Below are 22,581 nucleotides of genomic sequence, written 5' to 3' on the forward strand. Positions count from 1 at the left end.
ACATTGCACAGCACTCTTAAGCCCTAACGTTGCAACAATTTATGCGCAAATGGATATTGCAGATACGAAGCTAGTGTTAACTTGACCTTCTAGCTATATAAATTAATGCCAAAAAGACATTAAAGTTTCATTTAGTTAGATCCGTGTAACGGTTGAACATCATGTCGCAGGCAAGAAATATGAATACCGGCGAATTTATAGAGCCAGGTAAATAACATTTTATTAAGCCTTAAGATAATTTATTAACACGTTTTACTTATCTTAGGCAGTGCCTATTACTTTAAAGGCTGGTCAAAGAAAGCCCCAAATCTATATGGTGAAGTTAAATTACCAGGACAAGGTATGGAAAAATGTATTTGTAAAGTGGAGGCCTATACGCTAAATAATAAGAGTTCATTTGTTAACAGTTATATATAAATGTAAATAAAAAGTTTTACAATTTCCCTTCTAGATTCATACAAGGATTGGATTAAAAACTTTAAGCAGTTCGAAGAGGAGCGACCAGCGTCTTCTAATTCCGGATCTCTTAATGAGGATGTTGCACTTGCATGTCACGTGGGACAAGCAAGAGAATTGCAAAAGAAAAAGGCGCAAAAAATTGCTGTCGCATGCACTGAAAAAAATAACAAAGCAGCTTTAATGTTCCAAGTACTACTTCTTGTTTTAATATTTTTTTAATTTAAGTAGTATAAAATAACCACAAAATAACTGTTTTCTGCTTTGTAGAGACGCTACGAGAGAGCAGAAAAATATGCCTTGGTCAGCGAACCCACTTCAAATTTACCCGAACCAGTAAACGAGCGAGATGGAATACCAAGCGAGAGCTCTTGCTTTCAATCAAGTAAAAATCAAGAGGTACAAGAAGAAGTTATAGTTCCGGTCAAAGAAGATGGGCTTGGTGACAATACTGCGCATGTACCAACAAGTCTACATCCCGAATTACCAAAGGAATTATCGTTTTTCAATATTGGCCCCAAAAGAAAAAGTGATTGTTGTCCAAAACCGTGGATGTTTACATCACAGCCACTTCCACCAGCACCAAAATTTAAAGACCTAAATCGAAAACCCCGTGGATTTTCAGGCTCTTACGTTTCTCCGTACGGTAATTATGGAACTATTGAAGAAATCTACGAAACAGAAGATTTGTAAAGACTTTTTCCAAATTTTTTTTTGAGTTAAATGTTTATGCTTTGCAATGTTTATATTGACGTTGTTTTGCAAAAAAAAAAATAAACATGTGAAAAAAAATAAAACGTGTTGAAATATTGTAAAATTAAAAAATTAATATAAACACAGTTAAATAAATATTCTTATTTTTTACAGAACGTGACACAAATTCGTCACAAGTCCTGTTTACTTTAGAATACTAAACAAAATCAGAAAATTGTTTTTGTTATTTTGCATTTCCAGTTAATTGCAGAATTACCAATAAAGTAGGTTCAGAATAAATAAAGAATAAATAATGGACAATTCAAACTTACCCCATAAAAAGCGCAGACATAAAGGTAGCTACGATTACCAACAGCCTAGGTATAAAAAGCATTCAAGAGACGAATCGGGAAGAAACTGGAAAACAGGTAAGTTGTTTTTAACGTTATTTTATTTACCTATAAAGTTATTTACTAATTTAACTATGTTTGGTTTAAATTTCGTTCAGATAATTATAGATCTGAAGATTCAAGATATCATGGCCGCCATCAAAATCAATTTCGGGATTCCAACAAACATTGGGACATTGAAGTATTTAATATTTGATTTTTTTATATATATTGATTTATCCTCGATGTGGAAAGGTTGATGAGTAACATCAGTTACCTTGACCAAGTCCTAGGTAGCTTAGTGCCTTACTCAAGGCGAAACAGCATGAGATCACTGGGGATTGAACGCACAACCTCATGTGTGGTGTAACAAGTGTTCTTACCACTACACCACTCTGCTGGTTTATAGCTCCTTACTTAGAGATGCATAAGAGCAGTGGAAATCGAACACAGGATCTCATGTAGTGAATTCAAGTGTTCTATCCACTACACAACGCTGCTGGTTAGTGATGTCCTGATTGCCGTTTTACGATCGAAATCGGCTCATAATCCTAAAATGTAATTCCGATCACGATCCGAATACGCGACTGAACAATTAACTTTATTGTCACCTAATTACAAAAAAAATTGACCCTGTATGTTAAACACTTTGTAGAATTAACAAATTAATTATGGCGTTACTATATTTTTAAAAAGTTTATCTATGTGGTTAAGGCATGTAAAGTGGGTGTTTATTTGTGACGCAAAATTAAGTGTTACGTAATTACCGATCTGCCGATTTTGGACCTTAATTGGGTGATCGAAAAATACCTTCAAAAATTAGCAATTTGCGATCACCATTTTGATCGGCACATCACTACTCCCAGTTTAATATATAGTTTAAATTTTATTTTCCTAACTTAAAATTACAATCTTTAGTAGCACTTGAATGGTATTTGTTTTTTTTCTATAGATTCACTTGATCGGACGAAAGTCCAAAGACACAATGATTCATGTTTGTGAAACCTGTTCCTTACCAATTAAAAGTTATGGAAGAATGGTAAAATTCTTATGATAAATAAATTCCTATTCCTTTTAATATAGGTTAAACCTTTATAATTTGAATTTTTAGATTCCATGCAAGCATGTGTTTTGTTTTTCCTGTGCTAAGAAAACAGACAACAACTGTCCAAGGTAGTTATACTGGCAGCGTGGTGATGTGGTCAAACATAAATATTTTTTTGTTAATTTTCTGCAGGTGTAAAGATGCTGTCCACAGAATAGAGCAATGTCCTTTGGGCAGCGTTTATTTATGCTCAGTTGCAAATGGTTGCAAACGAACATATTTATCAAATCGTGACTTACAAGCTCACATTAATCATAGACACAGCAAACACGTGGCACCACCGCCACCAGTCTTGCCACTCGTTATGCCACCTCAGGGTGTAAATGTGCCACCTCCACCAATAACAGTGCCACCACCTACACTGATACCCAATCCGGCCAACCCATTTATGTTGGTGTCAGCTACTCGAAGTGCCACGACACATGGGCCACCAAATGTTGTCATGCCGCCAGTGACAAGTGACACATTAGGTGTGCGTCCGAGCAGTAACTTAATAACTATTCAGATTCAAGATCCACAAAATATAAATGTTCCCCCTCAGAATTTAAACTTTCCACCCCCACCCCCTCCTGGAAAACCTCGAAATTATGTTTCTCAGCAACAAACAGGTTTCACAACAACTATACAGAGCAACATGCCACCTCAATCAATGAGATTTTAATAACTGTGTTATTATTAAAGGTCTTTTGAATTCATATCTATTCTGGGTTAAAAAACTTGCAGTAAAATCAATTTTGTACCAAATACAAGTTTTGTTTTACAGTAAATTATCACATTACTCCATAATGTATGTTGTGGTTTTTATTATTTTACATCAAAATCTAGTAATTGCAATGATTTTTCACTAAAAATAAGTATATAAAAACAGATGTTCATTTTATAGCAGCCATGAGTTGTTGTAGGATTCAATTTCCAATCAACCATCTAATAAAGTCCAAGATTTATCTAATTCAAAAATAAATCAAATTTTTCAATAACTGTCTGTTTTTTCTCTATTAGCATCCAAGCAGTAAGCTTGATGAATAACTACATCCTGAACAGGTCTATCTTGTGCTGTTGTTTCGACCATTCCCATCATTTTAACTACTTTCAAGCCTTTGTTGATACGACCAAATATTGCGTGTTTACCTAAAATTTAAATTGCTTTTATAGACCAAGTTACAGATAACAATTTTTATCATTATACACACTAAATTTTATGCTTTTTTTGTACTTATTGTTTTTTATTTATCCCTTTAAACAAAATATTTTGGATTGTTTTTCTTACCATCAAGCCATGGTGTTGGGGCTAAACTTATAAAGAATTGACTTCCATTTGTGTCAGGACCCGAGTTTGCCATAGACAAAATTCCTGCTCCAGTGTGTTTTAAATCCCGGTGAATTTCATCCGCGAATTGAGGTCCATATATGGAAGCACCTCCCCGTCCTAAAAAAAATTATTACCAAGTTTCCACAAAATAAAATTGTTTGCAAGCTTTGCTTTCTTTGGGTTAATTTTACCTGTTCCAGTAGGGTCGCCTCCTTGAATCATAAAATCTTGAATAATTCGATGAAATTTCGTTTTACCATAATAACCTCTTCGGCACAGCTCTGCAAAGTTGCGACAAGTTTTTGGAGCATGTTTCCAGTATAATTCAATTTCTAACAATCCCATTCTGTGATAAAATAGATAAAAATATTTAAGCTTTTTTTTGTTTGTACTTAACATTTTTTTCACCCAAATACTGGTGAAAAATTAATTTTACGATAACTAAAGCATACATATTTTAAAATAACGAAACAGCAGAGTTACTGAGTATTCAACAAAAAACAAAATGATTTACAGACCGAAAAACTTATAATAAAAACTTACGACGTTTGTAAAACTACATTTGGAGGCTTCCAAGAGGAAGGTGGAATTCCAGACATTGATTTGTTTGTGGTTTAATTAGTAATAACTAGTTTTCATTAGTTAATACGATTCTTTATGTAATAAATTTTAATTTTGGATTACAACTTAATCCACTTGACGAGAATATATTTTCGGATCGTATGGATTGATTGACGGATAGAAGGATCGAATGGGTCGGATGTGTTAATGGGTAATCTGAATAGGTGAGGGTTAGGGTAAGGGTTTAATTCATGAAACTTCTTTGTTTAATTAAATATCCGTCAAATATGCATTTGAATTATGTAATATCTATTTAATATATATTTGATTCAGTTAATAAAACTTGATCCATTAATCCGTTCGATCCGTTGATCCGTCAAATATATATTTTCGTCAGGTAGATTAAGTCCGATTCTTAATTTTGCCTTGCCGCGTAGGGGATTTCCCCCGATCATAATAGTTACAAATTTGCGACAAACTTTTTTACGCCTTTTATGTAATTAAAAAAAATGCATTTTACAAAAATTAATAACAGTTAAAAAAATTTAATTGTATAGTGTTTTTTATTTAGTATATAAAGGTTGCAAAGATTTAACATGTGTCACAGTGCCACCCTTTAAAATTTGTCAGCATATTTTTTCTTTATGACATTGCAGTAAGTTGTTTACGGAAATATAAACACGTGCAAAGTAATACAAAAACTTGATTCATAGCAACATAGAGATTTAAAATAATTATAAGCACGTTTAAAAATGCTTATATTTTTACTATTGCTACTTTATTAAAGTTACAACTTTCATTTTACTAAAGAGGTATATTTTGTTTATTTCTTTTTAGTCAAGTTTGGTACATTCGAGCATAAGTTTAAAAACATGATTTTGAAAGGGTTAGTCGGCTTGGTAACAGGTGGTGCTTCTGGTCTTGGAAAAGCTACTGTCCATCGATTGGTCAACAATGGAGCTCGGGTCATGATCTTTGACCTTCCAAGCTCAGAAGGTGCTTCTATTGCAGATAATATCGGGTCAGATAGCTGTGCATTTTTCGGAGGCGATGTCACAAAAAGCGAAGATGTAGAAAATGCTTTGGAGCAAATAAAGTCAAGGTGGAGTAAATTAGATGCTGCGGTAAACTGTGCAGGAATCGGAATAGCACAAAAGACGTACAACCATTATAAAGAGCGAACACACTCTCTGGAAGATTTTGAGCGCGTCATAAAAGTTAATGTCTGTGGGACATTTAATGTGATTCGACAATCTGCGGGTTTAATGTCGAAAAATGAGCAGGGTGACAGTGGTGAACGAGGGGTGATAATTAACACAGCAAGTGTGGCTGCATTTGATGGTCAAGTAGGCCAAGCGGCATACAGTGCAAGTAAAGGAGGCATTGTTGGTATGACTCTCCCTATTGCTAGAGACTTGGGTCCAATTGGAATTAGAGTAATGACTATTGCTCCGGGGTTATTTGACACCCCTCTGCTGGCAAGTCTCCCGGAGAAAGTAAGATTGACATTGGGTAAACAGGCCCCCTTTCCACAGCGTTTGGGTAACACAGCAGAATATGCACATCTCGTTCAGAGTATAATTGAAAACCAAATGTTAAATGGGGAAGTGATAAGACTTGATGGTGCAATAAGGATGCAACCATAAACTTATTTTGAAGTTTATTGAAATTGTTATTTTAAAAGTGTTAATAATTTTGTTTTGATTACATTAAATTATGTCTATGAATTGTGAAATTTTTAACCTTAATGATAATTTAATTGAATCTATTTTTTAAAAATTGCATTTTCTTTATTTATAAATCACATGTTTTGTTGTTAAAATTAAATTTTGGTTCTGCATCTTTAGTTGAGTTTTAGAAAATAATTTTGTAATGTTATTCGACATTTTAGATGGCTGCCGTAGAAAATGAAAATAAAATTGAAAATGGTTTATTTGAAACTTTAAAACCAGCTGTTCAAAAAATTGATGATCAAGTTGAGTTTGTTAAACAAAGCCAGGTATGAAATAAAAATATTTTTTTAAACTTTTTAAGAAGATTTTTAACACTAATAATCTAACCTACATTTTTTTTGGTATATATCTTTATTCTCAATGTGGAAAAGTCAAATGCGCGACTTAAACATAGAGTAACATCAGTTACTCCGACCCAGTCTAGAGTTGCCTGTGGCAGTTTAGGATATTATTATATTTGCCCGATAATTATACTGCTAATTAAGTGCTGGCTCAGCAGGAGTTCATACCGCTTATAGCACCTTACTCAAGGACGCTACAGAATGAGATCAGTGGAGATTGAACCCACGACCTCATGTGTGGTTTAGCAAGTGTTCTTACCACTACACCACGCTGCCTGTGGAATATAATATTATAATTAATATAATATTATAGTTAAGAATAAGAATATTTGTGTTTATATAGTAGAATTTAAAACTATAACATTTACTGTCAATTTTTAACTATTTTGGAGGATTTTCTTTTATTTCTAAGGTTGAACTACAAAATGTTATAGATTCAGTCACCCAGGAGCTTCAACGCATAAGTGAAGCCCAACCGGCGAACCTAGATTTCGATCCTTACATTAAAAGGTTAATTAACACAAAAAGAAGAGTTGTATTGGTCAGCAACATCATACAAAATGTTCAAGATAGACTGACAAAGTTACATAAGAGCGCTGAGGCTGAAGTTTTGCGAAAACAAGCGCTAGTTGAAGCTAATAACGCTCTGTTAAGTATAAGTCGGATACAAACTGAGAATAGCCCGAGCACATCAGAGTTTAATTGATTGATATTTTGAAGCAGAAACAAGTTTTTATTGGTATACAACATTAAAATACATTCATTGTAATTTACTGTTGATATTTCATTTTTAAACTCAATAATATTTGTTTTAAACACATAATTAAAACAAATGTTTTTTTGTTTAATATTTTTTTTGTCTTTATTTATAATTTTCAAACATTAATGTTAGCCATATAAATAAGTTCAATTTTCTGTTTGTGCAATATATGTAATTTCTTTTTATTTATGCCATCTTTTAGAATCATTTTTTAATTACTTTTTAAATTAAAATGCCTGTTTCGAATGAATCAAGTATGACTTTACCTGCTCGAGAAAAACAAATTCAACAACTTGAGAGCTTATTTGGGACTCCAAGCCAGTACACCCCTTCTTCAATATTTATTTATGGTCATTCATCTTGTGGTAAAACTGTGGTGATTAATCGTGTGATGAAGAAACAAAATGTATGTTTTTTGATATTTATTTGGCCTCGATGTGGAAAGGTTGACTTCACTACCTAAACATAGAGCAACATCAGTTACCCTGACCTAGTCGTGAGTTGCCTATGTCAGTTTGGGATATTTTAGATTAATTTTGCTTAATAACTAAGCTGCTAATAAAGTTCTTGCTCAAAATAAGTTTATATCGTTTAAAGGGCAATACTGCATGAAAGCAGTTGGGATCCGCCCTGAACCTTGTGTAGTAAAGCCAAGTGACCTTCAAATGTGTAAATAAAAGTGATTTTGCCATTTCTACTCATTAATAAATATTAAACGTATTGAATTTAAAAAAGTGTTTTAGTGATAAGGCAAATATGATTTATATCACAAAGAATAAACATAAATAAAAAATCCAAATAACAATCGTTTTTGTCTCGTATTTGATAATAACATTATAAAAACATTGTGCTAATTTTTTAGTTATGTCATGTAACTGTAAACTGCATTGAGTGTTACACAAACTCGTTATTGTATGGAGAAATATTGGATGGACTACAGGGTGACGATGACACAAAGTTAAACAAGTGTGAAAATATGAATGATTTGGTTCGTGGTTTGAAATATTGCTTATTGAAAAAAGAAGAAACAGCATATATTGTAAGTTGAATTTTGGTTTTTGTACTATTCTGATATTAAAATTTGTAAGTGTAACACTTAATAATTAATTAAATTATGAAATTAAAATTTTATATTTTTGGCTAAAATAGTAAACTTTAAAGTGTTATGTTACAGAGTTTTGCAATTTTATTAGTGATTTATATAGCACGTTAGTAGGGTTGACAACAAATTACAACATGGCTTTAGAATCTTTAAAAAATGTCTGTGGCACTTACAATTTAATTTTCAAAAATACTGGAAAATGATTAACATAAAAAAAACTTACCATATTTTTTTGTGTGACGTAGAAAGTACCAACTAGTGTAGTAAATGTATACAAGCTAGTACTTTCTACGTCATCACAAACAGGGCTTCCCTTTTCTTTTTTTTAAATTAATTTAAATAAATTGTTCAACTTAAAAAGTAGGTGAATTTATTTAAAGTTAAAATCATTTTTGTGTTCAGTGACACCAACTTTATTAATTTTTGAGTCTAAAAATATTGGTAATATATGGCTTTAACATATCGCTTATACACATAAAATGTTGAGATACATTTAAATATTTTTTATAGATTTTTGACAAATGTGAGAGATTAAGGGATAGAGATATTAATTTACTTCCAGCTTTGGTGAACCTTCAAGAATTGGTAAATACAATTTTAACAAAACAAAACAACATAAAAATGACTTGTAAAATTTTCAGTTTTTTTTTTTTCAGACGTTCTGTAATTTGTGTGTTATATTTGTAAGTGAATTGCCATGGGAAAAATTTTATAATGGGGTTGGAATAAGAGATCCTTTTATTTTATTCTTTCCTGATTACAATAAAGGTTTAAATTTTGTTTTGTGTTTTTTTATTTAATTAATTCGACTATATATTTTTACTTGAACTTTAAGTTTTTTTCTACCGGTCCTCTTAATAAATTTAGTTGTTAATATTACCTTTTTACTTTAAAAATTTGAGATTAAGTATAATTATGAAATAGGTTGTTAAAATTAAATTTATTATTCTAAAACTTTAAATTATTTTTAAATTAAACCACTATATTTTATATAGATGAACTAGTTGAGGTGTTATGTCACTTAAGATCACCAGAAATTGAATACCAGTTCTACAGACATTATATAAGTATGGTGTTAGCTGTGTTTTCCGTTGCTTGCAGGGATTTAAGAGAATTAAGACATCTAGTAAGATTTTAGTTTAATTTTTTTTGATCCTTATCCCTGATGTGGAAAGGTTGGCTTCATAACCTAAACATAGAGTAACAGCCGTTACTCCTGCCTAGCATTTAGTTGCCTTTGTTAGTTTCGGTTATTATAGATTTAAGTTGCCTAATAGTTAAGCTGTTGATTAAGTTTCGGCTTATCGGAAGTTTATATCATTTATGGGGCCGTGCTCAAGGGTGCTACAGCATAAAAGAAGTGGTGATCGAACCCACGACCACATGAAGTGTAGCAAGTGTTCTGACCACTATGTCATGCTGCTGTTTATATATCCAATTAAAATGGAACATATATATTACTTTATTACATGTTTATTTAAATTCTCAACTAAATTGGCATAATTTTTAATGTTTTAGGCTGAGATGAATTTTTCAATTTATTGTGAGCCCATAAAAAAGGGAAACGCTGGAAACGAGGACAAACATAAATTGTGGAAAAATGTTGAACCCCATTTAAGAAATGCTTTACAGAAACTTTACATGAGAGAAGTGTCAAGGTTAAAAAATTAATAAAAATAAATTAATACGCCTGCATTTTATTATACGTGCTATTTTTTATTTATTTATTTAACATAAATCTGGTTTTGTAAATTTGTGTAGTAAAGAATGGGAAAAAGTTTACGAAAATACAGAAGCAGTCGCGAAAACCCATCACAATATTGTTGAACTGCCTTTCTACTCCAAATTTCTACTTATCGCTGCTTACATTGCTTCATTTAACCCAACACAAACTGATAGGAGATTTTTTCTAAAGGTAAGATATCATTTTTTTAACCTTTACTTTGATCAAAAATTTAAATAAGCCAATTAGAAAGGTATTTGAATTGTAATCTTCCTAAAGTTTGATCAATTACAGTGTAGTTGTCGGAACACTTGGCTTCTCTACATTAGATCCTGGGTTTGATCCCAACCACTCTTTTGCTGTAGTGCCTTGTAGTAATGCATTATAAACAGTATAAGTATAAACTTGTGCTGATCCAATACTTTATCAGCATATAATAGATGACCAACTATAAATAATAACTTTTAAAGGGTACTTTTTTTATAATTCAAGCATCTTAATTTTTGCCTGTTATGTTTCTTTAGAATGCGGGCAAGATGAAGAAAACTGCGCGCTCAATGAAAAAGGATGAAAAAAAGAATGCCCACCTTCGTGGCCCCCATAACTTTCCACTTGATAGGTTGATGGCAATATTTTATTCAATCGTTGATGAGAGAGTGCCACCTTCTGCCCATATATTCTCACAAGTGTGTGATTTGTGTTTATTTCAATGTTTAATAGTTGTTTTATTATTTGCAATCATTTTTAATTTATTTTAAATTAGTTGGTTTAAGGGATCTTTGAAATTTAAAAAAATTAACAAAACTGATTTCAAATTTTGTTTTTTAATTTTTCTTTTATTATTTATTTTATCCCTTATCACTTACATTTAGATCTCGTCTTTAGTGTCTTTACATCTTATAGCACAGATAGGTCATGATGATCAAATAGATCAACCTAAATACAAATGCATTGTGTCATTGGAGTTCATATCAAACGTAGCAAAGTAAGTAGAAGTTTTTATAAAAAAAAAATAAAATAAATATTGTTAAAAGACGTATAGACCAAAAAAATATTTTTGTTTTTATTTTTTTTTAAGAACTGTTAACTTTGACGTAGTCAAGTACCTTTTTGATTTCGTATGACACGCGTATCATCACTGCTGACATCACGCAATGACGTCATTCCTTAAACATGACCTTGCCGTTTGTGATTTTCTTATTTATTTCCTTATTCATTACGGAATTACGAACTTATTTATTTTTTGAGTACTGCGTTAATAAAATTTTTTCTATTGCATTTTTTTAGGAAATGTTTTTTTTTATTTAAGAAAGGAAAGAAAAATAACTTAGTGTGGAAAATTACCACGCAAAAGTATAGTTACATAATTACGGGCAAAATTTGTTTTTTTTTGCACGGTTTTTGTCTAAAAGTAGTTTTATAAAACAGTTTTATATTAAATCTGTTTTTGTGCTGCTTCATTCACCTTTTAATTAGCAAACTACCTTTAATTTGTCGCCATGTTTGGTGAATATGCGTGGGACCAGATTTGTTTCTCCTCAAATTTACATCAATCCCAAAAGACTAGTGAAGTCTGGTAAACAGGATAATTAATCAACTTTGATTTGCTGTTTTTGATCATCGAAAAATCGTAATTTTAGGAAATTTAATTCTGGACTTTTTGACCTTTACATTAAAGGCTTATTGACCTATAAAAATTGTGAATTTTTTTAAATGTTGGTCAACTTGTTTTTGATGTTTTTTAATTAGAAAACTGGCTTATAAAAAACGTTAATCTACTCTTACTTAAATTATTAAAGTTTGCCAAAATACGCAGCTTAGCTAGCTTGAAAAATGTCTTTTTTGTTGGTCACTCGCTAAATGTTTTTAGCAGTTTAGGCGATCGTACCTCTTTGACACGAAACTAATTCAAAAAGAGATATAGAAATCATTAACCATGCGAAAAAAATCTACAAATTGTCTCTTTTCTGCAAAAGTGCTAGTTATAAAGCAGCCAACCATCACTCCACCACCGGTAAATATAATAATAAAGTTGTCTTAGCGAGTAAAACAGCGATACGTGGACATTTAGTGCCATTTGCAGCAGTATCTTTCGTTTACGTTTTGTTTAGAAAAATGTAAATAATTAAGCATAAGTTTTGGAATATATAAACAAGTAAGTTAATATTTAAAAAAGGCTTTATAGAATGCTATGCTAAACAACTGTTGCTGTTGGGGTTGTTTTATATTTAGCAAAAAGTTTATAACCTTGGTCTATTTTTAGCTCGTGTTGACGGTTCAAATATTTTAGAGAAAAAGTGAAATTTACAATATGTTTGGAATATGTCAAGTAAAAAAGGATCTTACTGTTGTTTTATGTTAACAGATATAAAGTTAAGTTTTTGCTGCATTAATATCTGAGACAAAAACTCGAAAAACAATTTTATTAACCGCAGCCCAACGGCCCGGTCGATAGGCTAAACTAGTTTTAATTACCGGATACTTTCGATTAAGGACAATGTTACATCAATTATTGGTCATATTTCTTGCCTTGCCTCTAATTCAAAGCTATGGCGATATAAGTTATCATTTTTGTAATTACCAAGGTCAACTTGAGCCGGTTACAAAGAAACTAAACGATATTAAACTTTCTGTGAAAATTTCCGGCAACCCTGCGTTATACTTACCGGGAGAGATCTACGAAAGTAAGTTCGTTTATTTTTTAGCCTAAGAATTTCGTTTTTAGATTGCTTTAAAACTACTATCTATTGCAATCTTAGCATATATTCTTAATTTACTTATCGTAAATATTCCTTTAAGATTATTACTTTTCTTTTGCATGCTGTATAGCGCAAAATTTGTTCACGTATTTCATCGTGCGCTAAAGAAGCTGTTAGCGTCGTCTGCTCGGTTTATAAATGCGGAAAAGTGCGGAATGTTTATACCTTTACCTAATCTTTCTCTTCGAATTCCGACCTTTTCCGCATTTATTTTAGTACTACCCGCTTAAACTGGCGAACGACGCTAATAGAGTTCCCAAATTTTTTTACACTTAAAATTTGTTTTTCGTTATTAAAGTTTAGTAAAACATTTACAGGCTCAATAAATTCAACCTTAGAGAAAATAACCTACTCAATGTTGACATTAAATTTATATTTTAGTTACAATTACAACTGGAGTTTCTTTTAGTTACTTGTCAGTAACTGGAGTTATATCCGTAACAAACACGAAATTGAATGGAGGTTAGTTTAATAATAATTTGATTAACTTGTGTATGTTTATAACTATCTTTTATGTCTTAATGTACCATTAACATTTATGTTTAAAATGGGTTATAGCCTACTAAGTTTAAGTAAACAGCCTGTTCAATTAAAAAAATAAGTTATGCTTGATTTTTAGAGTCAAACAAAAAAGATAAATATGTGTGCATACCTATTCACACCCATATGCACCCTCGACAACTTAACTCGACACATTTCTACTGGATGGCTCCATCCAGTGGATCGGGTTGTGTCAGTTTAATGTAAGTTTATTGTGTCTCTTTGCTTGGTCCTTATTGTGATTGCATGACTGGAATTAAAAATTGTTATGTAACCTATTGGCCATAAACTAGGCTACTGCTGAAAACTTATTATATATACTAACATTATTTTATCTAGTTTTTTTTTAATTTTTTTTTTAAACTTGGGCTCATTTTATTTTTTTCTTCTTAAGGTATGCTAAAATTAAAACCTTGAAATTTTTAAAAATTTGCTTCCCTGTGCAGAATAAGGGCTTCAGATAGACATCATATTATAATAAACGATGTTGTAGGCTACCAGATATGTGAGGAAGGCACAGGAACCTCAAGTTTAGGTCAGCAATAGTTTATAACTATATATTGAAACTTATTACAGACTATAAACATAAGGCATTTGTTTTAAGTCATTACGATGGCTTGTTATTTTTATTTTTTGTTACAAATATTTTTTTTTATTTTTAGCCGATGTTCATACTTCTGATATTATTCTTCGAGAAGATTTCGATTCTTCCTCATCTTTTTCGGAAGACTGGTAAGATTTAAAACTAAATTTAAAAAAATAAAGTAGCCTATAAAGTTGAGTCCCATTTTGTTTTGTGCTGTATGATTGCTTTTACATGAGATTTTAATTTAGTAGTGATAAAAATTAATTACATTTATGTCTTTAAATGATTTACCCACTTAATTTAACAAGTAGAAAAATTGATGAAGTTATTTTTACAGGAACCCAGAACATAGTGGGGTAGAAATAGGCCAACAATGTGGTGAAATTATGCACGAAAATGCAGCAGTTTTTTGTTCTGATTCTCGGAGTCGAAATTTAATCACAACTCCTTTAAATTTAACAAAAGCTATTGCCCTTCAGTTTGCTTTTGGTAAAAGCCAAAAATCAACTTACTTTAAACTAGTTATTATACATTTTTTTGATTAAAAATACAATAGGCTTTTAAACTGTTATGTAATTCATAGATATATATTGAAAAAGAAATTTAAATTTTCAACTAAATTGAATTTTAGTTGGATATTTGATTTTAATTCATTGACTTTAATGTATTTTATCCCTATTTTGTGGTGTATTTAAAAAAAAAATTGATATGATTTTATTAGGTGCGGGTCTTTGTAATGCAAGTGAAAGCCACATTCATATTTCATACAGAAATCCAAGTGAATCTTATGTTTGGACAACTATGGCAACTGTCAGGTAACAAATTAATCATAAATTCCCATATTTAGATGTAAAAATGTAACATTAAATTTTTAATTTACTTTTAAATGTAAAATAATTTTACAAATATTGATGATTATATTAAAACAGTGATATAATCATAGAAAAATAAAAATTGAAGTCTTTTGTATATATATTGACTATTTAATTTTGTAAAAATTTTTGTATTATTTATATAGTATATCATTATATTTTGAATAAATTTTGCTCTAGGACACCAACTAGTGGCAGTATTATCCATGTGATTCGAATTCCTATCGCAGCAAAAACAGAAGGAGCAGAGATAAAGTTTTCGGAACCAAATAAAAATTCTGAAAATTTTGTCGGTTGTTGGGCTATTGATAACATACTTGTTAGCAATGATGCAGAAATCCCTAAGTCAATACAAGATAATTTTAATCCAATAAATCAGAATAATTGGCTGTTTATGCCTGGTGGCATGGTAAAGGTAAATAAATTAATTGTGTGTGTACATTTAAAGTGTAAAAATAATAAATTTTAATATCTAACAAATAGTAATTTTTTTTTTTTTATTTATTTATTCTCAATATAAAAAGGTTGACTTAACAATCTAAACATAGAGTAACATGAGTTTCAGTTATCCTAGTTTCAGTCTCAAGTAGCCTTTTGCAGTTTGGGATATTATAGATTATATTTGCCAGTAACTAAACTGCTGATTGAGTGTTAGTTTAGCAGGAGTTAATTTTGTTTATTACGCCTTACTCAAGGGCGCTACAATTTACCCGCGGACCACAAATTGCAGTTTTATGTATTTCGTAGGCCTAAAAATTGGACATATACATTCGCTTTTCTAATTAAAAATTTTGCTTATTACGGTTTTCTTTTTTAGTCTGCTTGTGTTTCAAAGGGAAACGCTTTATTATTTACTGGCAACACTGCCCCCACTTGGGTGACGTCACGGGACATTGATCTCTCAGATGGAAGAGAGGAAGGTACCCAAGTTACCCACATGTATAGGAAGTAAGTTTTGCCTAAAATTAAAAAAAAATTGTTTTGAGAAAAAATATAAATTTTTTTAAAATTTTTGCTCGATGTATTTTTTTTTTATATATATCTTTGTCCTTGATGTGGGAAGGTCGACTTCACAACCTAAACATAGAGTAACATCAGTTACCCTGATCCAATCTCAAGTTGCCTATGACAGTTTGGGATATTATGGAATATATATTAAAAGCGTTGGCTCAGCAGGAGTTTATACCGTTTATAGTGCCTTACTTAAAGGTGCTGGCTTTACTACGATTAAAAAAAATAATAAATTTTTACCCACTTTTTAGTGGGGGTACTTTAGCAAAAGGGGTTTGTGGTCATGAACCTAAAGAACATGTTCGTTTGTTTAATATGGCTGGTAAGAGGTCATATTGTTCAAGTCCAGATGTGGACTTAACTGATAAGGTGGCAGCTACATTTGTTCTTACCATCGGTTAGTCACCAATTTGCATTTTATTTTTATCATTATTATTTAAAAATAATTTTTTATTTTTGCGAAGCCCAAGTTTATTTAGCAGGGAATTATCTGTCAAATAAGATCAATAATATTCAAAAACTGCTAGGAAAGGTAACAAATGTTACCTTATGTATAGACTGGAAAGGCCAGCAGCATGTTGTAGTGGCAAGAACACTTGCTACACTAGATGAGGTCCTACTGTTGCGTGGTTATCACTTGGCTTCACTACATGAGGTCGTGGGTTAGATCCCCACTGCTTTCATTCTGTAGCACCCTTAAGTAAGACGCTATAATGGTGTAAACTTCTGCTGAGCCTATTACGTAATCAGTAGTTTAATTATCAGGCAATTATTTTCTATAATATCCCCAACTGCCGAAGGGAATATAAGACTGGGTTGGGGTAACTGATGTTACCTCATGTTTAGGTTGTGCAGTCGACCTTCCCACATCGAGGATAAAGATATAGAAAAAAAGTCGTATTTCTTACATCGAAAGAAAAAAATTTTTTTTTTAATTTGTATTTCTTTGATGTTTTGTTTTTTATCAAATAAGCAATAATTTTTTTTTTTAATTTCAGGTGGTGGAAATTGCTCAAAAAGTACTTCGCACAACAATGATGTTCATTATTACACAATCTATAACGACGTTCAAACATTAGTTCGTACTTTCTCATTTGATGCATACAGGGTATTATATATTTCATTTTTTATAACATAATGTAATTTTTAATATATTATGAGTAACAGTTTTCCTACTATATAAGTAATAGCATCTTTAAGTAGAGGTGCTAATGATATTTAATTTTAGATATAAAAGGTTAAGAACAATTTAAAGGTTAATAAAGAGGCAATAGCTTTTATTTTTTAGGTTAATAATGTTCAAAAAACAAAAATACAAAGTATTAAAACAAAAATTTGTGCTATTTTTTAAATACTGAAACACTAAAAAACATAAAACTGTTTGTAAAATGTTAATAATTTAAAAAAAAAAATTTTTTTAACATTATTTTAGACTCCACGCGATGTCATCGTACCAATACCCCACAAAGCTCGGGTTGCTGGGGCAACAATTTGTTTAAGCCAGCGAAGCAACAAGGGGGTTACCAAAGATGTTTGGGGGATTGGCTCGTTCCGCTTGGTTGAACAGCCGAGATCACACCACCATGTGGCACAATTTTACGTGAATGCAAATTGTGAAAACATCAATGCTTTGAACAAGTCAGAAATTTTTTTTTTATATTTTTACCAATTTTTGTAATATTTCTGGCATTTTTTTTTATAATCTTAAAAGAATTCTGGGATCATTTTCCACTACGCTCATGCTTTAGCACCCTTGAGTGAGGTGCTGTAAATGGTATGAACTACTGCTAAACCAACACTTAATCAGCAGCTTAATTAGGGGAAATTATATTCTATAATATTCCAACTGCCAAAAGGCAATTTAAGACTGGGTCAGGGTAACTGATGTTACTTTATGTTTAGGTTGTTAAGTCAACCTTCCTACATCAAAGATAAATAAATACAAAAAATTTTTCCTAATATTTAAAATTTAAAAAATATTTTTATTCTAAACAGAATAAAGTTTCAATATTCAACAGACTTGGGACAATCGTGGAACTTACTTCAACGTGAATGTTTACCTGAAACTTGTCCTGGCAAATATTCAGCTCAACATTCAGTTTATCATGCTACTATTGGAGAGGGGTAAGATCAAATTTTTTTTTTGTAATTTTTCATTTTCAATTTTAGAAGGTCAATCTCATGATCTAAACATAGGGTTTATTTTGCAACTTTAACCTAGTTTAAATTGACTTTCACAGTATGGTTTATTATTATTGTAATAAAGTGATAATTAATTTACTTATCTCTTTAAATTTATCAATTTTATATAAATTTTACTTTTTTATTAATGTATTGTCAAAATATTTTAAAATCCAAAGAAATGCTTTTTTACACTGAATGATTAATTTAAAAAAAATAAAGTTATATATATGAAAAAAAAATTTTTACACTAGATGGCAGCGAGTAACTATCCCACTTCCAGTTGCTTCCCTTTCAAGAAGAACAAGATTCAGATGGTTTCAGATTCCATCTAATGTGACATCACAATGGGCGATTGATGATGTGTATATAGGATCTGATGAACAATGTCCTGAGTTTTGTAATGGAAGAGGAGAGTGCAGTAAAGATGGATGCATGTAAGATCAATATTTATAATTTTTGAAAGATGCTATTTATTTAGGGGTGTCTGTAAAATACACCCTTACCCTAACTTAAATTTTTTTGATTAATTTGATTTTGTAGGTTCAGTTATTCAAAAAAAAAAAAATTAAATTTTTAGAAAAAAAAATTATTTTGATACTGCTTTATTCTTTTTTATTTCTTATTAAAGTATTATATTTTTATATTATTATCTGTAAAAATCCACCAAAATTATTAGATTTATTTAAAATTTACTTGCTCAATTATGTTTTTATATTACAGCTGTGATGATGGTTATAGCGGTGTTACTTGCAACACATTTCATTCAAACTTACCAGATTTTTTATCAGAAAAATTTAACAATTATAACTTGCCATTAATGAAGAAGGTAAACTGTTTAATATTGTATTTTTGTCTCATAATCTTAAAGCAATTTATCTCTTAATGCTATTACCTTTGCAGGTTGATATAATTGTAATTAGATCATAGGGTTTTGAAAAGTATTTTTGTATGGTGGACAGCAAGCGCTGGGTATTAAACTTGTAACCTTGACTTTAAAAACTTTTGTCCCCAAACTATAGTGCCAACCCTAAAGCCACTACAAAGTAAAATTAATTTTCAAGATAATTTACAGAATTTTCTTATTTAGGTTTCGGGTGCTCGTATTAGTTTTGCTTGTGGGATCTTAGGTTCGGGAAAGTCCCTAGTTTTTGATGGGAATTCCCCTAGAGTGTTAGTCACAAAGCAACTTAATGCAACAAATCTAAAGTGAGATCCAAATTTAAAATTTATTATATATTTTTTTTTTAATATTATATAAATTTTTTTTAGGTTTGTTCAGTTCACAATCCTAATGGGTCGTTATTCTAATGTTGGTTCATGTAGTCCCCCAACTTCACCAGGCGAAGGCGTACTTGTACAATATTCAACCGATAATCAACTTACCTGGCATTTGTTAGACAACATTAAATTTAATATCAGCAGAGTACCTCAGTAAGTTTATGTTATTATTAATTTTCTGACTGCACAGTGTAGTAGTTACAACAACTGGCTTTATTCTGTGAGGTCCTAGGTTCGATCTTCGCTGGTCGGACGCTGTAGCGACTTTAGGTAAGGTACTATAACTGGTATAAATTCTGCTAAGCTAATACTTAATTAGCAGCTTAATTATCAGCCAATTATATTCTTTAATATTCAAACTGCCAAAGACAACTTAAGGCTGGTTGAGGTTAAATGAAGTTACTCTATGTTTAGATTGTGAAGTTAACCTTCCAACATGAAAAACAATTAAAAATTTAATAATATTTCAAACTTTAAAGTCAACTTAAGGCCGTTCAGCATCAAAAAGCTTCTTTTGTAGGCTGTTAAGTCAGTTTTCTGATATCATGGATGAAAAAAACACAAACATTTGTATAGCCATGTTATATTCTACAATAACATCTATTTAATATTTTTTAATTTACAGAATTATATCTTTACACATACCTCCTGTTGCACGAATACTTGGCCTTCAATTTCAATTTATTCAACCACTAATTTCACCACAAGAGGGCCTTGCTGTGTGGGCATTGGATAACCTGATTGTAACATCACAATTGTTTAGGACAGCATACAGTCAATCTGTTAACTTTCATCTTGGTACCTTGCAACCTTATTGTAACAAGTCATTGGTTCTCGCGTAAGTGGATATTTTAAGTTGCTAGATTTATATATATTACGATTTTTTATAAAAGCATAAAAGTTAGAATATTACCAATTTATAGAAACTTAAAAAATAACCCAAGTTTTACTCATAATGTTAAATTAATATTTGTTATTTTTAAATATATATAATGGAGCTTGGTGGGTTGGTTATATATATGTAATTCTTATTTATGGGCCTACGAAATAATTGAAACTGCTATCAGAAAACTTTTGCAATAACTTTTAGCAAATAAAAAAAGATTAAATATTTTTATCCTTGATATCGGAAGGTTGACTCCACAACTTAAACAAAAAGTATTGTCGGTTACCCCGACACAGTCTTAAGTTGCTTTTGGCAGTTTGGGATATTTTTTTAAAATAATATAAAAACAAAAGATTGGGCGACAATTTCTAATTGCATAAAAATAAATTTTTGATTTTAGGTTCACTCCAAATGGTCCAGATCATGAAAATCAACCAAGATATGCTGAGACCCAAACCTTCCATGTTACATCAGGTTATCTTCTGCAAGCTGAGATTGTGATTGGTTGCGGTGATGACCAGCGACATGACAACAGGTCTACTTCAATAATTTCAAAAAGAAAAGAACTTTTAACTGAGTTAGAACTTCAGTTTTCAGTTGATGATGGGAAGACGTGGTCATTAGTACAGGAGGTAAAACTTTTAAAATCTGTTTTTGTAATTAATATATTTTTTTGTGTGTTTATTTGTTGTCATTGTATAATTAAATGGCCTAAACATGAAGTAAAACATGTTGCCCACAAAGTCTCAAGTTAACTTTGGCAAATTGTTTGTTATAATTAAATTACTCAATACTAGTTTACTTATGTATTGATTTTTTGCTTCTTAGTCAGGGACACGACGGCATTGAAGTAGTAGGCAACAAACACAGGGCATCATATTATAAAACCTAGCATTTTAACTGCTACATCATGCATTATCTTATTACCAATTTTTTTAACAACATTTATTTGTAATTTTTTTTAAGTTAACTTATCCTGGCTCAGCACCTACTATATTCTACCATGAACCCTCTCTTTATCATGCCAATCAGTATCATTATTGGAGAAGAATTACCGTATTATTGCCTCAACGCACTTGGTAACATTTAGTTTATTAAAGCAAAGTTAAATAGAAATCAAACTTAAAAGTAAAAAAAAAATTTTTGTAATACAATTACTTTAAAAAAAAAGGTCATCATCAACGAGGTTAAGAATGGTCCAAACAAAGATAGATTACCCCCAAGATAGTTGGGGAATTAGTGATGTTTACATGGGACCTACTTGCCCTTTTTATTGTCGGAATCATGGGTATTGCAGAAATGGGGTCTGTGTGTAAGTGATTGTTAATTTTATATTTGTTAATAATCTGGAAATGCTGTAACGACACTAGGTCTCACTACATTTATACTGTGTTTAATTCGCAGCATTTTTTTGTCAAAAAAAGCAAGGCACTATGACTGGTTAACTACATAAAGTCCTAGGTTTGATCCCCACTTCTCTTATGCTGTAGCACTCTTGAGTAAGGTGCTATAAACGGCATAAACTCCTGCTGAGCCAACACTTAATCGGCGGCTTAATTATTGGGCAATTATAATCTATATTGTCTTAAACTGCCATAGGCAACCCCTAGGTCGGGGTAACGGATGTTAAGCTATGTTTAAGTTGTGAAATTGACTTTCCAACATTGAGGATAAATAAATATATAAAAAATGAAAACTGAGTTAGGTTAAGTTACTTAAATTAATTTAGTACAGTTTTCGTACTTACAGTAATGATCAAATTTAATTTTAACAATTTATAAAGTTGTGACCCTGGATTTTCGGGTCAAACTTGTTTACCCGATCACCCCCTACCCACCGGGGTTGATGTCACCTTTGATGACATCATGAAGCTTAGGGGTCAAGGTTGGGAAGTAGTTGGAGGTCACATTATGGGTCCAAATGGGGTTGGGACAGGGTGCGAAGCAATGACATCATCAAATTATTTGCAATTTGATAAAGTAAGTTTGAAATAAAAAAAAATTATTTTAAAATAAATTTCTTTGCGTTTAATTTAAAAATATTTTAGAGAGGGGTTAGACTTGTCCAGACCCCTAACTTAGATACAAGATCTGGGGTTCAAATTCAATTTTATATTTTGATCGGAGGTGGAAAATGTCTTCCACCTACTGGAAGAGATAACGGTAAACACTTTAAATTTATTTTTTATAGTAACAACCTTTTATTTATTTTAAAATTAGAACAAACGTTAAATATAAATTACTAAAACAAATATTTTTAACTTTTCTTTGCTATATACAGAATAATGATGCAA

The 22,581-nt window shown here is 31.0% G+C and overlaps 7 protein-coding genes across 7 annotated transcripts in view; 6 read left to right on the forward strand and 1 right to left on the reverse strand.

Annotated features, from left to right (window-relative positions):
- The first annotated feature begins 161 nt into the window (after positions 1-161).
- On the forward strand, positions 162-1,149 carry LOC145745904 (uncharacterized). The gene is made up of 4 exons (XM_082564085.1): positions 162-207; positions 266-340; positions 452-648; positions 727-1,149. Exons 1-4 carry the CDS (start codon positions 162-164, stop codon positions 1,147-1,149), a joined length of 741 nt encoding a protein of 246 aa, XP_082420211.1.
- A 228-nt stretch (positions 1,150-1,377) lies between these two features.
- LOC145746395 (uncharacterized) lies at positions 1,378-3,610 on the forward strand. The gene is made up of 5 exons (XM_082564676.1): positions 1,378-1,577; positions 1,658-1,740; positions 2,491-2,577; positions 2,650-2,711; positions 2,776-3,610. Exons 1-5 carry the CDS (start codon positions 1,463-1,465, stop codon positions 3,302-3,304), a joined length of 876 nt encoding a protein of 291 aa, XP_082420802.1. The 5' UTR covers positions 1,378-1,462; the 3' UTR covers positions 3,305-3,610.
- LOC145746396 (peptidyl-prolyl cis-trans isomerase-like 1) lies at positions 3,433-4,682 on the reverse strand. The gene is made up of 4 exons (XM_082564677.1): positions 4,496-4,682; positions 4,144-4,298; positions 3,911-4,069; positions 3,433-3,771 (listed from the first exon to the last, which is right to left on the reverse strand). Exons 1-4 carry the CDS (start codon positions 4,549-4,551, stop codon positions 3,614-3,616), a joined length of 528 nt encoding a protein of 175 aa, XP_082420803.1. The 5' UTR covers positions 4,552-4,682; the 3' UTR covers positions 3,433-3,613.
- A 673-nt stretch (positions 4,683-5,355) lies between these two features.
- On the forward strand, positions 5,356-6,405 carry LOC145745816 (3-hydroxyacyl-CoA dehydrogenase type-2-like). The gene has a single exon (XM_082563977.1). It carries the CDS (start codon positions 5,386-5,388, stop codon positions 6,157-6,159), a length of 774 nt encoding a protein of 257 aa, XP_082420103.1. The 5' UTR covers positions 5,356-5,385; the 3' UTR covers positions 6,160-6,405.
- Positions 6,405-7,306, forward strand: LOC145745817 (SNARE-associated protein Snapin-like). The gene is made up of 2 exons (XM_082563978.1): positions 6,405-6,512; positions 7,000-7,306. Exons 1-2 carry the CDS (start codon positions 6,405-6,407, stop codon positions 7,291-7,293), a joined length of 402 nt encoding a protein of 133 aa, XP_082420104.1. The 3' UTR covers positions 7,294-7,306.
- A 250-nt stretch (positions 7,307-7,556) lies between these two features.
- Positions 7,557-11,443, forward strand: LOC145745814 (origin recognition complex subunit 5-like). Its single transcript, XM_082563976.1, has 10 exons — positions 7,557-7,753; positions 8,210-8,386; positions 8,960-9,034; positions 9,106-9,217; positions 9,445-9,575; positions 9,968-10,107; positions 10,211-10,364; positions 10,697-10,858; positions 11,045-11,157; positions 11,251-11,443. The coding sequence occupies exons 1-10, from the start codon at positions 7,580-7,582 to the stop codon at positions 11,294-11,296; spliced, it is 1,284 nt and encodes a 427-aa protein (XP_082420102.1). The 5' UTR covers positions 7,557-7,579; the 3' UTR covers positions 11,297-11,443.
- Positions 11,444-12,669: 1,226 nt separating this feature from the next.
- LOC145745905 (reelin-like) overlaps positions 12,670-22,581 on the forward strand; it is a 32,364-nt gene continuing 22,452 nt past the window's right edge. Inside the window, exons 1-23 of the mRNA XM_082564086.1 lie at positions 12,670-12,856; positions 13,313-13,393; positions 13,551-13,674; positions 13,918-14,006; positions 14,134-14,203; positions 14,395-14,546; positions 14,779-14,872; positions 15,110-15,344; positions 15,747-15,877; positions 16,192-16,337; positions 16,939-17,048; positions 17,373-17,578; positions 17,936-18,060; positions 18,363-18,558; positions 18,845-18,950; positions 19,212-19,330; positions 19,394-19,555; positions 20,028-20,240; positions 20,689-20,920; positions 21,255-21,367; positions 21,460-21,600; positions 22,072-22,267; positions 22,336-22,450. Coding sequence (XP_082420212.1) covers positions 12,670-12,856; positions 13,313-13,393; positions 13,551-13,674; positions 13,918-14,006; positions 14,134-14,203; positions 14,395-14,546; positions 14,779-14,872; positions 15,110-15,344; positions 15,747-15,877; positions 16,192-16,337; positions 16,939-17,048; positions 17,373-17,578; positions 17,936-18,060; positions 18,363-18,558; positions 18,845-18,950; positions 19,212-19,330; positions 19,394-19,555; positions 20,028-20,240; positions 20,689-20,920; positions 21,255-21,367; positions 21,460-21,600; positions 22,072-22,267; positions 22,336-22,450 — 3,343 coding nt within the window. The remainder of the gene's footprint in view (positions 12,857-13,312; positions 13,394-13,550; positions 13,675-13,917; positions 14,007-14,133; positions 14,204-14,394; positions 14,547-14,778; positions 14,873-15,109; positions 15,345-15,746; positions 15,878-16,191; positions 16,338-16,938; positions 17,049-17,372; positions 17,579-17,935; positions 18,061-18,362; positions 18,559-18,844; positions 18,951-19,211; positions 19,331-19,393; positions 19,556-20,027; positions 20,241-20,688; positions 20,921-21,254; positions 21,368-21,459; positions 21,601-22,071; positions 22,268-22,335; positions 22,451-22,581) is intronic.

Source organism: Corella eumyota, chromosome 3, assembly GCF_963082875.1.
Source record: "Corella eumyota chromosome 3, kaCorEumy4.1, whole genome shotgun sequence".
Lineage (NCBI taxonomy): Eukaryota > Metazoa > Chordata > Ascidiacea > Phlebobranchia > Corellidae > Corella > Corella eumyota.